Here is a 17,195-nt window from a genome sequence, read left to right on the forward strand (position 1 = left end):
GGATGCTTGATTCCGGTCCAGGGAAGACATGGCTTGGCAGTTCGGGCTGGACTGTTCCCATGAGGCACAGGGTCAAGGCTGATTTGCATATGGCTATGTCTGAACTGGGGTGGTGTGATGAGCAAAAAAACGATTGATTTAGGCCCAGATCTCTGTACTGGGGTGAATGTACGACATTGTTCTGCATTCTGTCCATCAACTGTTGTTTTTGCATTTGTCACCCCGAGTGGGACGGGTATGCTCAGACGTGAGTCCCGTGCTCTCCACACCACTGGAGTCAAGCTATCCTGGCTGAAGACGGCTGATAGACAGAAACCAGTCCTAGAATGCTTGATTCCGGTCCAGGGAAGACATGGCTTGGCAGTTCGGGCTGGACTGTTCCCATGAGGCACAGGGTCAAGGCTGATTTGCATATGGCTAGTATGAACTGGGGTGGTGTGGTGAGCAAAAAAAACATGGATTTAGGCCCAGATCTCTGTACTGGGGTGAATGTATGACATTGTTCTGCATTCTGTCCATCAACTGTTGTTTTTGTTTTGCATTTGTCACCCCGAGTGGGACGGGTATGCTCAGACGTGAGTCCCGTGCGCTCCACACCACTGGAGTCAAGCTATCCTGGCTGAAGATGGCTGATAGCCAGAAACCGGTCCTAGGATGCTTGATTCCGGTCCAGGGAAGACATGGCTTGGCAGTTCGGGCTGGACTGTTCCCATGAGGCACAGGGTCAAGGCTGATTTGCATATGGCTATGTCTGAACTGGGGTGGTGTGGTGAGCAATAAAACGATGGATTTAGGCCCAGATCTCAGTACTGGGGTTAATGTATGACATTGTTCTGCATTCTGTCCATCAACTGTTGTTTTTACATTTGTCATCCCGAGTGGGACGGGTATGCTCAGACGTGAGTCCCGTGCTCTCCACACCACTGGAGTCAAGCTATCCTGGCTGAAGACGGCTGATAGACAGAAACCGGTCCTAGGATGCTTGATTCCGGTCCAGGGAAGACATGGCTCTGTACTGGGGTGAATGTATGACATTTTTCTGCATTCTGCCCATCAACTGTTGTTTTTGCATTCATCAATTCATAAGATCATCAAAATATTTCGAAAAATATAAAAGCTTATATTAATAGATGACAGATACAAATATTTTGGTAATTACACAGACACTATCAATTTCACTTTCAATACCATATAAAATTAAATGATAGCCTTTCCAGTGTATCTACCCCACTAAATTAATTGTTTCGCCATCTTCAGAGCCTATCTAGGCAAATTTTCCCAACGATATAACGTTATTATCTTCACCAAGTAATAATTCGAGGGTAGCAATATGGTGCATGATTGAGGTGTCTGTTCCCATTGAGTATTTCAAACATGACTACTCATACTGAATAGTGCACCATAGCCTCTAAGTATCAGCTTCGGCCTGGCGTCCTAGTTATAGAATTAAAATTTCTGCCTCTCTTTTTCCTCATAAAATTAATAGCCAATAGGAATCGGCTGAGTCCAAATACTATGAGGCGGAGGTTGGCTGTTTTTAATATTGACAGCATTTCATTCAGTTTCCTGACACTAAGGCACCTGCCTATCAGTTTTATCCACATCCTTCTGGTGATTTTATATACTGGGCAAAAGAACAAAACGTGTGAGATATCCTCATCATCCCCTCCTTAGAGTGTGATGTTGTTTATTTAGAGATGAAAGTGTTTATCTGCAACATTTCATATCAGAATTTCAGCTATAAACACTTTGTCAATTGTGGGTCTAGTTCATCCAGAAATGGCTCAAAACAGGGGGTTGTTTTAAACTGGAGGAATTGCGTGGTGAGCCTATCCAATGTACTGTTTGAAGTTACCTTGTGTCTGATAAAGTTCCAGAATATAAGCTTAATCTCACATTTTGATTCAGGAGTCAGCAGTCTCGGATTCGTCCCGTATCTGCTCAGACCTAGATCAAAGAGTCATGTTCTAATTTGGATCGACCAATGGAAAGTGACTTGGGTGTCAAGTTCCAACAGTTCACTGAGTGATTCTCTGTACTTTGCTTGTTCCGGTGTTGTCCAAGTTCTATCCAGAATGACAAGGTTCTCCAGATAGCTAGGTGCTCCAAGCGTTTGATACCCAAGTCATAGGTCAGAGGAATCAGTGGAGTGTATTGAGGAAGGGCCACAAACATTCTCAAAATGTTATTTTCACCAGTGGTTAGGGATTTGAGAGTACCGCCTCCCCATATCTCTGCACTATACAAAGCAGCAGTTTGGGCTCTGCCATGTATACTTCCAGCGTGGGAGTAATGGCTTTTGAGGACGTTGCAGCTTGCTTTTTTACAATGGGAATAGAGTTTTGCATTAAAATGGCCTTTGGTATCTCTATTTGTGGGGCCCAGGAATGTTTAGAATCTAGAGTGACTCCCAAGTATACAAAGTTTGATACACGTTCCAAAGTTGTGCCTTTCAGGTATATTTTGTTCTTAAAGCTTCTGTGTGGCCTCATGGTCATGTATTTTCTTTTGGTTGGATTAACCTCAAGACCTTTTGCTTTACAATATTTGTTGAGGCTATGAAGTAGATTCTGTAGGCCACTGGGTGTTGGGACAGCAGAATAGTATCATCTGCGAATATGAAAGAGCAGATAAAATTACCTACAAGTTTTGGCAAATCATGGGAAGATTTTTGTAGGTGTTCAACCAAGTCGTTTATGTACAAGAGGAACAGAGTCGGTGCCAGGACTCAGCCCTGGCGCACTCCCCTCTTAACTGGGATCTACAACAGGTGAATCAGGAAAGGCTGTGGGCGAGCCCCAGGAGGTGGTTTCTGAGCAGGGACCATGTGTGTTTGTTCAACAACAAATGGCGGGGAGAGTGCCTCCTGGGGAAGCAGCTCTTTTAACTAGGTCTCTGCATATCCTACTGCATCCCGTTCCCTCCGTTCCCTCTGGTAGGCCTATCGCTCGCATGTTGTTCCGACGTGAGCGACCCTCTGCGTCGTCTAGTTTCTCCTCGAGGGTGCAAACCCAGTAGAGCAGATCCTGCTGAGTTGCAGAGCGATTGCGGATTTTAGGTTGTAGTTCTGCTAATGTGACCTCTGCTCCCTGCATTAGTTCAGACAGTTTTTGGTGGTCTGCGTGCAGAAGCTTGAAGTTGGAGGTGAGCTTGCCTACTCTGCCTTCAAGAGAGGTTTGGGTATGGTCCTATGCTGAGCCTATCCATTCCACAGCAGCCAGCATTGAGTCCAGCTTTGCTGAAAGTTCTACCCAGTTAGGCTCGGAGGGTTTCCTCACAGCTCCAGATGCTCCCCTAGCTGCACCCTGAGGAGGGCCATCCTGTAGGGAGGCTGAGCGAAGGCGGCCCGTAGCTAGCTGCTGCGCACTGGGCATAGAGAGCTGTTGGTGAAGTGGATCTGTCCGCCAAAGCTTCGAGGGGAGAACAGGTCGGTGTCAATGCTCGCCAATGCACCGAAGGTTAGAGAAGGTGTTCTGGTTGGCTGCTTCCCAGACCCGACAGGAGTGCCCCGAGGCTGGTCATCCACAGGTCGTAGAGAAATAAGCCAGCTGTGACAACACTGTGAACACCCAGTCTCGTCAGGGTGCCTGCCGCAATAAGGACGTGCCACAGGGGCCACCAACAAGTCTTGAACATGATTTTACTGATCATGTCATGTGTCGCTTGTTTGGGGAAGGGACCAGATGAAAGCAGTAGCTGTAGAAGTGGGCGTCCTGGATCTGACCCTGTCTGTTGAGTGTTTGGCCTGGAAGTGCCGCGACCCCAGAAGGGCCAGCAAGGCTGAGTTAAAAGGAAAATTCCAAGCACATAGTCTGACACCTTGATAAGTATCTCAACCTTTCCTTCTAACTTATGGCGACAACAGATAGATGGCGCATGTTTACCGTGCACTAGCCTTTCTCATTATAGAGCCCTGACGAAGTTCCAGGAATGTATCTTGGGAATGAAACACTTTGGCTGGTTGTTCTTTGATTTTGCTCAACTTTGAATACAGAATTTCCACAAGAATTACAATGGACTAAATCTGCTTTCTTGATGCACATCCTTGCTTTTATCAAATGTTATGCGATAATGGTCATTCAGAAGTTCTTAGTTTTGATTTAATTGATACACCCAGTTTTGCAGCTATATTTGGGGTTCCCTGGTTACAATTGCTTAACCTTCTTATTGAGTGGGCTTCCCGCACGGCCACCTTGAGGTCACCATTCTGTATGTTGCGCTGTTATCAAGAAGCAGTGGACTGGAAAACTTCTTTATGTTGTGCCATGAGTAGTCCAATGAATTCCCTTGATGGTTCACCTTTGTATGCAGAGTATAGAGAGGTGATTGATGAGGTATGCCTCCGTATCGGAGTTAAGATTGCAGAGTAGATCTGGTACCTGGAGCAGAGTTACCAGTAAGTCACATATATGCCCTCACAGAGCCTGAAACAGAATATCTTTGGTAATATATCCAAGATATGTTGGATCAAGGGTTCATTAGACATTCCACCTCTCCTGTCTCATCTCCTCTGTTTTTTTATACCCAAGGTAACTCTTAAGAATAAATATCCTCTTCCACTTATCTCGGTTCTGTTGGATCAGGTGAGAAGGGGCAAAGGTGTTTACCAAACTGGTCTTCAGAGGTGCCTATCACTTGATTAGTGTAAGGGAGGGAGATGAGTGGAAGACGGAGTTCCGTACAAAGTTTAGTCTATATGAATACTGTGTGATGCCCTTCGGACTCTGTAATGCTCCAGCAGCATTTCAGTTCTTTGTAATTGAGATCCTTTGGGAATACTTGGATGCATGTGTTATCATTCACATAGACAATATCCTGATTTACTCTCAGTCTGATGCAGAACATGAGGTGCATGGCAAAATGATTCTCCAGCGGCTCAGAGAGAACCAACTCATTGCTAAACTGGACAAATGGACGTTCCGCGCTTCATAGGTGGATTTCTTACGATTTGTTATTTCTCCTGTGGGAATCCATATGGATCCAAAAAAGACTGCTGCATTGGTAAAATGGCCTAGTCCTAGTTCTGTTAGAGAAGTCCAATCCTTTATCGGCTTCGCTAATTTCTATAGGAGGTTCATTGATCATTTCACTGACATCATATCTCCTATCACCAAGTTGTTGCGCAAAGGTAATGCCTGTTTGTGGTCCAGTGAAGCTGAACAAGCATTTTTGGAACTCAAAAAATGATTTACTGCAGCTCCTGTTATAAGACATGCAGACAATACACAGCCATATTTTGTAGAGGAAGATGCCTCACAATATGCAGTGGGAGGAGTGTCATCGCAATGAGACAAAAAGACATGTTGTTTACATCCCATTGCTTATTTTTCAAAAACACTCTTACCTGTGGAACAGAATTACATCATTGGAGAACGAGAGATATTGCCTATAAAACTTGCTTTTCTGGAATGGAGGCATTAACTGTTGGGGTCACCACACACCATCACCATCTATTAAGATCACAGAAACTTGCAGTTTTTTAGATCAGCCAAAGCTCTTACACCAAGACAAATGAGACAGGTTGTGTTTTTTTAGTGAATATGATTTTATTACCTATCAACCTTGTGCAGAACATGGCAAAGCAGATGCATTGTCCAGATTGGGCAAAGAACATAAAATAGTCTCAGAGTCTGCTATCTCTTTCATACCAAGTCAAAACATCATCGGGGAGGGGGAAAAACAGTTGAGGACTCTACTGAATTTTTTGATGAAGTGACTTTGGCTTGCTCAGAAATTCCAATTCAAGATAGGGTAAATAACCCTGTGAATAGTATAGACAAAGGATTGTTTTACCATGAGAATAGGTTACGAGTACCTACTTCGGATTTGCAACACCATGCCATGCAATGGTGTCATAGTAGTCCCTTGGCAGCACATCCTGGTGAAGACAAAACCTTACAGACTTGTCAAATATGGTTTTGGTGGGAAAAGATGGCGCAAGATTCACATGATTTCGTTAAAGCCTGCTCTATCTGTGATACAGAAAAAGCATCTTATTGTGCCCCTGCTGGATTGTTACATCCTTTGTCTATTCCTCAGATACCCTGGCACTCTGTCAGTATGGATTGATTTTATAACTGATCTTCACGTAACACAGGGTTATACAGCTATTTTTGTGGTTGTGGACATGCTACCTAAAATGGCAAATTTTTGCCTCTAAAAAAGCTCCTCACCGCAAAAGAATTAGTAAATGTATTCTTTGGACAAAGAGTAAGGTTACATGGAATGCCCTCTGTTATAGTGTCTAATCGAAGGACACAGTTTGTGTCTCGATTTTGGCAAAGAATATACAAGGCTTTACACATTGATCATAGATTATCCACAGCCTACCATCCCCAAACTGATGGACAAACAGAGAGGACTAATCAACCTTTAGAGCAGTATTTGCGTTGTCTTTTAAGTACTTTTACAAGTGACTGGGTTCAGGCTCTCCCAGTGGCAGAACTTGCATACAATAACACCACGGACTCCTCCACTAAGGGGTCACCCTTTTACTTCACGTACGGGTATCATCCCAGATTTCAATTAGGATTATCAGGAATACCCGCTGTCAAAATACATCATGACACACTTTTGAGCCTATGGGACAAAGCAAAACCAGAACTGTAACATGCTAAGGATTCTATGAAACGACAGGCTGACAAACATTGACCTCCAGCCCCATTGTATGAGGCATGAGATCAAGTCTGGTTAGGCACAAAACAATCTAATGTTAACCGGTCCAAGAAAATTACAACCCTGATACATAGGACCTTACCAAGTGATTAAAGTGATTAATCCTGTCACCCTGAATTTAGAATGACCTGAAGAAATGCATATTCATCCTTTTTCCCACACTTCCTTACTGAAGGTGTATGATCCCTTATCAAGCCCAGAACCTCCTCCCCTCCTATAAATATAGAAGGTGAAATAGAGTGTGAAGTTAGGCGCATTTTAGATACATGAAGATATAAAGGCAAATTGCAGTATCTTATCGTCTGGGTGGGATACTCTCCAGAAGACTGTTCCTGGGAACCTGCAGATCAAGTACATGCACCCATCTTAGTACTCACATTTCATGTCCTCCATCCTTCAAAACTCTGCTCGATAAATAGACCCTTGGATGGGAGAACTGTCAGGCCTCAAGCTTCATGTTCGGTAATCTGTAATAGAATCAGAGGGTGTTAAAGTGCATTCTCTATGAGGGTTAAACAATCCTCTTTATTTTCTGCCCTAGTCCCTTGCAGAACGCTTAAAAACCACCCTGCACCAAAAAGCCAATGCTTGGTTTACCTTTCCATTTTGGGATCGTGACCACGCCCTGTGGTTTTCGAATCGTAATATGACTCCTCCGTTTTGGCTTTTCCGTGTTTCTTGGCAACCGCTTCGTATTTTTGTTCCGGTTGAGCATTGGCCCAGAGCCGCTTCCGGCTCGACCAGCCTCGCTGACAAACTTTGTTAGGCTGTACCTGTGTAGACATCGTACCGCCCTTTATCCTGTTTTCCTTTCTTGTTTGCACCGCATAGCTTTGGCGGTTACGAGTCTTCCCACTGGCACTTTGCTGGATTCTCTGTTCGCACTCCCCCTTTGCCTCCCTTCTGCCCCTCCCTGAGGACTCCACGTCAGAACGCTCGAATCAAGGTCAGTGCACTGATGAAAACCTTTGCATTCTTGTGAACATCTCGTGTTATTTTTTGGCGAGACTTCCTTATTAGATACAAGGCTGATTGTTCTTGAACTTTCTGGCTTTCATTGAGAGAATACCAATATTAAAGGAAGCCTTACTGGGAGTGACTTCAACTCCTATATTTTTGGAGAATAAACACTGGAAGATTTCATGGTGAGTGAGTGCTGGACCCTCAATGTAGAATGCAGCTTAAATAAGGGGAGGTGTGGGGAATAAGTATATGCAAAATATGTTATACTAATAGGGTGTTTATTTTGTTTATGTGTTACAGTTTGAAAGATAAAAGAAGATCCTTTGTCTCGTTTTGGGGAGTCAAAATCCCAGCTGTCTTTATTTTGGTGTGGTCACTCAAAGAATTCTTCCCCTATCTCCCGGAAAAGAGTAGCCTGCTTAAGAGTCATACACAAATTTCATAGAGACACTCTATTCCAGAGAGATAGGGGGACCTTTCTCTTTTCCTGTTAATATAGGGTCTCAGATTAGTGGTTAATGAGTATCTGACACACGGGTATCACAGATCAATACCACCAAATGTAAGTGAATGCTGCCAGGTTTAGGGATGCTCCCCCATGTCAGGAAAGCCAACTTGTTGGACTTGGCCCTTTTGGCAGGTTCACCCCTAAACTTTTTGCTTAAATGTGACCTGGTGTTAGTTGTTTTTGGCTTCTGCGCACTTTAACACTGTGTCCCAGTGTAAAGTGTGTGCACACTGAGTGCATGATGTGAGATTGGCCTGCCCTCCCATAGGAATGCATGGGGGATATGTGTGTCCATGGTAGTTCCTGATGTGAGAGGAGTGCAGAGGCGAGTTTGGTGTGTGCAAACTCGTGAAATTAAATGCTGTGCGACGGTGTGCGCAGATTTAATGTATCTAGTGTAGAAGTGCCACTTTTAGAAGTTGGCCTGTCTGTGCAGTGAATGTGAATTGACTGTCTGGCTTGTGATTGGATGGAGCTGGGTGGTGTGCCTGGCTCCAGGAGTCAGGATAGGTCTGCCCAGTGGTGAATGAGGAGATCTGCATGTAGATGGGATGGAGGAGTTGACCCTGGGGCCTGAATAGGGCTGTGCCTTCCCTCCACAATGCTGGCTCCGCCCCCTGTGGTGCGTCTGATGTCCCTAGCCTGTCCTGTGAATAGGGAGAGGGGCTTAGCAAAACAAAGTGCTCAAGAACCAGTTGTAACTGGTTCTCCCCCTGCCCTACAGCCTTAGACAAAAGAAAATGTGTATAAAAAGTGGCTGTGACCCCAGGTGAAATGTTCTCTGGATCCTAACTTGAGGGGGCCTGCTGCTGCTGCTGGGCGCCAGGAGGAACGGCCACTGGGGACGGCCTCCCTGCTAGAGGGCCCTGTGAGCTGGCCTCTGGGCCCAGCCTCCCCCCCCTTACATTCTAAATGACTTGTTCTTGGACTGTAGCGCCTGGGAGCGCTTTACTTTTTGCAGTTGGGACTTCAAGAGCCTGTGAGCGCTGTATTTGGTCCTTGTAGAGAAGCGGCTGAGAGCGCTTTACTTTCATTGTGGAGAGCGCTTTACTTTTATTAGGAAGAACGCTTTGCTCAGGGCAACAGGAAAGGAGTTGGCGGTGTGCAGCGCTGAAGTACGATCTCTTTTCGAGGGAATCCCGATGTAGGGATTCCCCCGCTTTTGCTGATTTTCAGCGCAGGTGCCCAACCCAGGCCGATACCTCCAGAGCGGGTGCCTACCCCGCATTGTGCTTCATTTTATATCCCTAGCGGGTGCCCACCCCGCCAGGGACCTTGTGCCAAGGTTTATACCTCTAGCGGTTGCCCACCCCGCCAGGGACTTTGTATTCAATTATGACGGGAGCCTACCCCGTATTGAAATCACCGCCAGCGGCACGGGAGCTTCGTGAGTGCCTCTCCCTCTCCGTTGCTGACGTCAGGGGATAGCCGCGCTGGGATTGGCCACAACATTGGGCGTCCCCTAACAATCCAGGGGCTTGACTGTGAAGAGCTTTGAAGCCATTGGCGAAGGCATCCCTGAGCCGGAGCCTCGACGCCCAGGGCCGCGCTACCATTGGCTGCCACAGGAGAAGTAAACCGGAAGCGGACTGGAGCCCACCCCGTGCTCCTGGACACAGAGAAAGGTGGCGCTTGCATCCGGAGCCCCCGAGAGCGAGGGAGAGCCCCGTGGTGCCCAGGGAGGAGCGACGAGTGACTAGAGGGGCGGGCGGGGCTCCGGTGGCTGAGGAGAGACCCGCGTGCAGCCCAAGTTCCTGGAGCCTCGGAGGACTTACCGCGGTTAGATGAGAGCTCCGCCTGCATGCCAAGGAGAACCCCGATGACGAGCAGGAAGACCAAGGAAGCATCCCCGAAGCCCGGTGAGTGAGGGCTTCACTTTTGGAACGTTGGGGACCAGTTCAACCCCTGTGAGGGGGCCAAGATTTCCTCAATGGCGCCGCCGAAGCGGGCCACTGCAACGCTGGGCATATTTTTCGTTTAGGAGGGGTCAGGGCCACAGTGGTGCCTACGCTAATTTGTTCTAGGGGGGCATATTTGTTACAGAGCCTGTGGGCTCCACCGTGAGGGCATCGAGGTGTCCATGCCCCATTTCTCACAGCTGCCCCACCTGGCAGATGGCAGCTGCAACGTTTTGCGCAGGTTGACGCAACAGGGCACGCGGAGTGCCAGTGCTCCTCTTTGTGATATCACAGCTGCCCAGCAATTAGTGGGCAGCTGCCACGTTTAGGCTTGATCCTTGGCGCACTTGACTTTTGCTGCATGCGCAGCCAGCCCGGACATTCTGGACATCGGGCATTTGAGCGCCTGTAGAAGGCCAGTTGACCTGGGGCTAGTACCTACTGTGATTCTTGTGCAAGGTGATTGGTGATTTGTGGTTATGTTTATAATCACCTAATGCCTAATGTGATTTATGCGTAATGTGCAATGCCTTTATGCCTGTGGTACCTCTAACTGTGTTTTCATGCTTAGGAGGTTGTTTTGCCTACTATAGTTTATGCTAGTCAGTTTATGTTTCCCTACGTGACCTATGCCTATGGTGATTAGTATTGCGTAGTGTGTACCTATCTTTTACCAGTGGTTACTGGTTGTGTCCTACACGTGTTATTTTGTGCTAAAATTATTCTATGTTCTAGAAGTGCTATTTCTACTAAGTGCTATTTCTACTAAGTGCTGATTCTGACAGTGGCCCACGTGGCCCTGTCTGGTGTAAATAATCCCCTGTGAATACTGCCCAGTGCCAGTTGGCACAGTGTAATTGTGTGATTATGTTCTAATGTGTTTATGGTAATACAAAGGCTATTTTTATATATAACCTTGTGTGGAGTTCCTTTTTGTGGTGTGCCTAGTGTGTTGCTGCTGTGTGTTGATGTTGCGCAAACGCTTTACACATTGCCTCCGGGATACGCCTTACAGCTCGTGCCAAGCTGCCAAGGGGGTGAGCAGGGGTTATCTTGGCGTGTAACTCCCTTGCCCTGACTAGAGTGGTGGTTTCTGCCTGGCTTTGGCGCAAGCCTCAGCCAACCAGAAATCCCATTTCTAACACAAATTATGTGAGAGATGGCCACCAAATGTCAAGGATCACCATTGTATCCTAGCCTCGCAACCAGACGTTGAGGATGCCTCCTTTATTCCCACTTTAAGGAATGTGTAACCAGCTTGAGCCAGGGGAGAACACCGGATGTCACTGGTAACCACCAGATGATGGTACTGCCCCAACACATACATTGCCACACTCACATACGCATACACACACACACTCTCACCCACATACACATGCATACAATTCAGTCTCACAAGACCTCTTTTTCTCACCGAATCCCCCCTCCAAACAAACACACTTTTAGCTGTAGTGGACCAGCTGGCCAGTAGTATCTTGGGATTACACCCATACTTCCTTCGGAGCACTGCCTCGGCTGCTGTCACTCACCACTTGGGGCCTCACCCTGAAGGCGTAGATCTCATTGCCACTCTTGAGTCTGAAAGCTGCATAGTGCATTTGTATACCTCCTGAAGAGAAACATTGTGCATACCAAGACATTTTTATTTTTTACATTTATTTCAAGTATTGGGTAAAATATTACGAGTGCCATAATCCTGTGCATTAATATTTGGCACATTATGCTAACTGCACATGTTCAGTGGGGAACAAATGTAAATGTCGATGGTCACAAGCAACACATGCATGCCCCTGAGGTTTGCTTGAAATGTGTACAATTCTTTGGCTTACTCCTAAGCATCTGGCAATTTACCAATTGTCTGTGTGCATCCCGTGTGAGTGAAACTAGACGAGCAAAGATTTTCGATTTGCAAATATATTTTTGAATGATTTGTAATATGAAAATACTTCTGTAACATGCATTAGAGCAGAAAGTGAAGCTTGACATTAATGATTTCAATTTTATATAATTATTTTCCTTTAGGTGGAAGTAGCCAGCTGCCTGGATTTTCTTTACGACTGCAAAATGAAATTTGTTCTATGATGCCTCTGGATCTGGTGGACTCTGTCTCTGTTGCAATTTTACCTGATCAGGAATTTGCTGCATGGACTGGGGGGTCCTATTTGGCACAGTTACCTTCTTTTGATACAGCCTGGATAAGCAGAGACGAATATTATGAGTTTGGCTCAGACATTGTCTACAAAAGATGTTTTTAAATGTTACTCTTTGTTAATTAAAAACAAATATATGTTTTTACCATTTAGTATTTTAATTTTCATTTATTTATCACCAAGCATCTGGCTTTTATTTGCTAACACATGGAAACACCGGCATGTACAAAGTTGGGAAGGATACTTCAATTTAGAGGTCTATGTAAGTATACTGAGATGCAGAGGCCGAATCATCATAAGTGAAACTTCAGCAAAAATACTGCGAAGGGCAAAATAAAGTGTCGACGCTGCTGGCTAATAAATTAATGTTAAGACGTAAAGTAGGATTTGTAGCAAAGATCGGAAACCTAACAATCAGGAGCCTTAAAACAGGGAAAAGGCTGGGTTCACAGGTTTTAAAAGAGACTTATTAGCAGACGTATTTAATGACAGAGAATATGGAGTCAGTCGTTCACTCAATGACAAAGATAGTGATTGTAGTGCTTCCTAAATCTGAGAAAGACTCTACCTTGTGAGGGTCTAATCAGCCAAGTGCCTCACTTCGTCAACACAACCCAGGCTGGCTTTGTGAGGCAAAGGCAAATAGAAAACAACATTAGGAAAGTGGTCCACCTTATCGACATAGCAAGGAACATTAGTAGAGTATTTGTCAAACTCACATTGGATGCTGAGAAAGCCTTTGAAAGGTATCATGCATTCTTGGAGGATTCTTAATCAGGGTTATTGTGGATCTCCGGTACTTGGCCTGGGCAATGCCTTACTACAAAATTCACTCAGGTCAAATACACTTGAATGGCTAGATGTGAGCTTCATGTAACTAGAGGTATGCTACAAAGATGTCCTCTTTCTCTTCTACTTTTCGTGCTGACAGTGTAACCAGTAGCTCGGTATGATAGAAGCATTAAATTGATATTAAACTAGGAGAAGGGTGAGTTTAAAGTCATGCTTCTCGAAGATGACATCCTGTTATTTTTGTCAAGGTGGAAAGACTCTCTTGTTGCTAAATTGGGTGAACTGGTGATATATGGAGCAATTTCAGGATTTAAGATACACATTTTTAAGTCTGAAGCATTGAACTTAAACATTTGTGTATAGTATGATAAAGCGTTTTAGAAGTAAACTCCCTTCCAGTGGTGTGACAAGTCAATTGGGTATCGAGGGATGCAACTCACCCCACAATGTCTGGCATGATTAAAGCTAATCATGCTAGACAGGTGCAGGACATTATATTGGACTTTCATATCTGGCAGATTTATACCATTGTGTGAAAGGTCTTGTACTTGTTTCAAGCAGTGCCATTGTGGCCAGACAGATCCTGCATAGATAAAATTCAGACAATTGGTAATAGGTTTATCTGGGCGGGTGAAGAAGGGCCAAAACTCATTCCATCAAGCAAGGTAGATACTGAGATGAAGCCATGACCTCAAATATGTCCTGCCATTACCAGGTGGCACATGCAACAAATCCTGAGCAGCAGAGAGCAGAAAATGTTCCCATTACCCCTATTACAGTGACAATGCTTAGAGTTTGGGAACAATGGGGGAGAATCTTGGCCTTGCCATATACAGACCTGGGCTAGATAAGAAAGACGTGTGAGATGGAAGGCCCAGAGAGTACTAAAACTAAGCAACTTCTTCTGCAACTGTGTACTTAACCATAAGATGGCTTATGGCCTAGAAAAAACGGAGTGGTTTATCTACTTGCATTTTAAACAATGGGTGCACCACTACTTCCCGATACGCTCCCCATCTCCCCGCCGCATCACAATGCCCTCGCACGGCCAACCAGCCACAACAAGAAACTCTAACCGCTCCTCCAAGTCCTCCTTCAAATCACCACCACTCCTCCCCCATCTACCGCTTCCCACCGCCCCCTACAGAAAACAATTCCTCGCCAACTGGCAGCCCCCTCCCCACAAGCCTCACCCCAGCTTTCAGACCCCCTAAACCTCCCCCGTCCCTCCCCCTATCCCTCCCCCGTCTTCTACCCCGATCCCAATCCCCCAACCCCTCCTCTTGAACCATAACACACCTGGCGCTACCCCTGATGCCCACAACCCCTCCCATGATTCCATAGCACAGCGGCTCGTGGCCCTTAAAAACCAGATTGACACTATCACCCAAGGCCTAATGGAAATCCTCTCTAACCTCGGAATAGCCTGTAGACCCCCGAAATCCCTTCCCCGGACCTCCTACTCCGCCAACGCCAACAACACCCAGGGGCCCACAGAATTCCTTAGTTCCCAGCCTCTCGATCCCCCCATTGGATCCTGGGTTCCGGTCCACAGAAGCCCGAAATAACCAGAGCCCCCTGCCCTAGGCCCATGATCTCAAGTCTATCGATCTCAAAACACCCGACCTTAAGGCCGTTTAAAAAAGAAGCACCTATGTCAGACAGTGAAGCAACCTTACTAGCCGCTACATATGACTCTCCCCTCACAGAGTCACCTAAATCCAAAATCCAAGTAATCACAGGTCACCGAAAAGACCTGCCCAACATCAAACCACAGAGACTCCCAGTCCTCACCGCTATACCCAAGGAGACTAAAGACAGAACTGCCAGCAACCAGGAGAAATTCACCAACTGCCTACTAATCAACTGCAGATCAGCCTCACTACATGCAATGGACTTAGCTAAAGCTATCTTCATTCATGACATTGACGTTCCGTTCCTCACGGAGACCTGACTAAATAAGACATCTCCTCCCTGCCTAGACATGCTGGTACCACCTGGCTTCTCCCTCATTTCCAAAGACAGGATAGATCAACGAGGAGGTGGGGTCGCTATCATCCACAAGGACAGCTGGAGCATCTCGGAAACCACCTCTTTTGATTACGATTCATTTGAATGTCTATCTGCCATCATCAAGACCAAAGACAACGACTCTTTACTGTGCCACCTGCTCTATCACCCCCCTGGTAGAAACAACGAGTTTGGAGAACAACTATCCGACCTGATAGCACAAGACGCACTCGGCGATTCCAAAAACTTAATTCTTGGCGATTTGAATCTCCGATGGAACGAGACTCACAATCCTCTAATCCAATTGTTATCCAGCCTCCTCGATGATAACAACCTTATACAACACTGTACTGAGGAAACTCACTACAAAGGAGCCACACTGGATGCCATCATTGCACAAAAGAATTCAATCACGGTCAACCACATACTTCCCGTCGACTGGTCAGACCACCATATGATCTTATTTCATATCAATCACCCCATCATCTCTCTCAAACCCCTTCAGGACCCCCCCCCCACCCCCAATGGTCGAGAAACCTCTCCCAAGTACCCCTAGATATCCTGGAAGGTCACTTAAGCTCACTTCTTCCGGACAACAAAGCGCACCTCTCCACCAATGATCTCACTGACCACTATAATTCTGAGCTAGTGTCCATTCTTGACAAACTAGCGCCACTAAAGCTCAAAAGACGCCGAGCCACCCCATCCAGAACATGGTTCAACGCTGACCTCAACGCAGAAAGGAGAAACCTTAGAGCCAAAGAAAGAAAGTGGAGAAACAACCCAACCTCCATTCTTCGCATCCAACTAAAATCAGCCCGCAGGAAGTACAACAACCACATCAAAAACAAGAAATCCAGCTTCTTCCGAGAGGCACTGGACAAAGCCAAAAACAGACTGAAGGAGCTCTACAACATCATCAGACAACAAACCTCCAAGCCTCTGTCCTCATCTCTACAGGCGTCCAAAGAACTATGCGATAACTTTGCCAACTTCTTCAATGATAAGATCTCAAGAATCGAACTATCATTAGACATCAACAACTCACACCTCAAGAAGAGCAGCTCAGCTGTACCGCAGGCCCTCCCTCCCGGCTCATCTCCCTCCCCCTGGCTTAGCTTTCGCCCCGTCCTGGAAACAGAGATAATGATGTTGATCTCGACCTCCAAACCATCAGCTCATATCTCAGACCCCATTCCTCCCTTACTAATCAAGAAAATGAAGCTCACGTTAGCACCTAAATGGGGCAAAATCATAAACAGCTCCTTAAAAAATGGAGTGGTCGATGATTGTCTAAAAATGGGGCAAGTCACCCCTCTGCTGAAAAAACCTGGTCTTGACTCAACAGACTTGAACAATTTCAGACCGATATCTAACCTCCCTTTGCTCTCTAAAACACTTGAACGCTGCTTACTTCTGCAACTGACTCAACACCTTGACAAGATTAATCTCCTGGACCCCCTTCAGTCTGGCTTTAGACAAGGCCGCAGCACAGAAACTGCGCTGCTGAACATCATAGATGATATCCATATATCTCTTGACGCAGACAAATGCTGCCTCCTCATTCTTCTCGATCTTTCCGCAGCTTTCGACACGGTGGACCACAAGCTCCTCATCAAGGCTCTTCAAGAAAGAGCTGGCCTCGGCGAGGTAGTTCTCAAGTGGTTCTCCTCCTTTATACACAACCGCACGCAAATAATAAAAATTAAGAACTTCACCTCCGAAATCCAGCAAGTCAGCAAGGGCGTCCCCCAAGGATCAGTGCTCTCTCCTCAGCTCTTTAACATCTATATGGAACCGCTCGCCAAGTTACTCAGGAAAACCAACATCCGCTTTCACCTCTACGCGGATGACACACAGATCTATCTGGAAACTTCCTCTCTTAATGAAATCCACAGACTAAATGACGTCCTGAATGATGTCCAAGAATGGCTAACAAATAATCACTTGAAACTAAACCCAGACAAGACTGACACACTCCTCATCTCAAACAAAGAAGACAACCCTCAAATCATCGAGTGGCTAAAGACAATCGATGCGCTTAAAGGGAATCTCACTCTAGCTGACTCCGTAAAATCTCTGGGCATCACCCTAGACCCCAAACTATCCTTGACAAATCACATTAAGAACGCGGCAAAAAGTGCATTCTTTAACCTCAGACTCTTGAACAAAATCAAACCCTACATTCCCAACAAGGAC

The 17,195-nt window shown here is 46.0% G+C and overlaps 1 protein-coding gene and 1 long non-coding RNA gene across 7 annotated transcripts in view; one reads left to right on the forward strand and one right to left on the reverse strand.

Moving 5' to 3' along the window:
• Window positions 1-12,332, forward strand: part of LOC144762887 (uncharacterized) — a 258,891-nt gene extending 246,559 nt beyond the window's left edge. For all 6 annotated transcript variants that reach the window (XM_078648184.1, XM_078648182.1, XM_078648185.1 and 3 more), the window contains one exon: window positions 12,067-12,332. In XM_078648184.1, the coding sequence (XP_078504310.1) occupies window positions 12,067-12,299 (233 nt within the window). In that variant the 3' untranslated portion in view covers window positions 12,300-12,332. The remainder of the gene's footprint in view (window positions 1-12,066) is intronic.
• LOC144762888 (uncharacterized) overlaps window positions 1-17,195 on the reverse strand; it is a 438,864-nt gene that overhangs the window by 386,743 nt on the left and 34,926 nt on the right. The gene's annotated exons all lie outside the window — the stretch shown is intronic.

The sequence above is a fragment of the Lissotriton helveticus genome, chromosome 6 (genome assembly GCF_964261635.1).
Source record: "Lissotriton helveticus chromosome 6, aLisHel1.1, whole genome shotgun sequence".
NCBI lineage: Eukaryota > Metazoa > Chordata > Amphibia > Caudata > Salamandridae > Lissotriton > Lissotriton helveticus.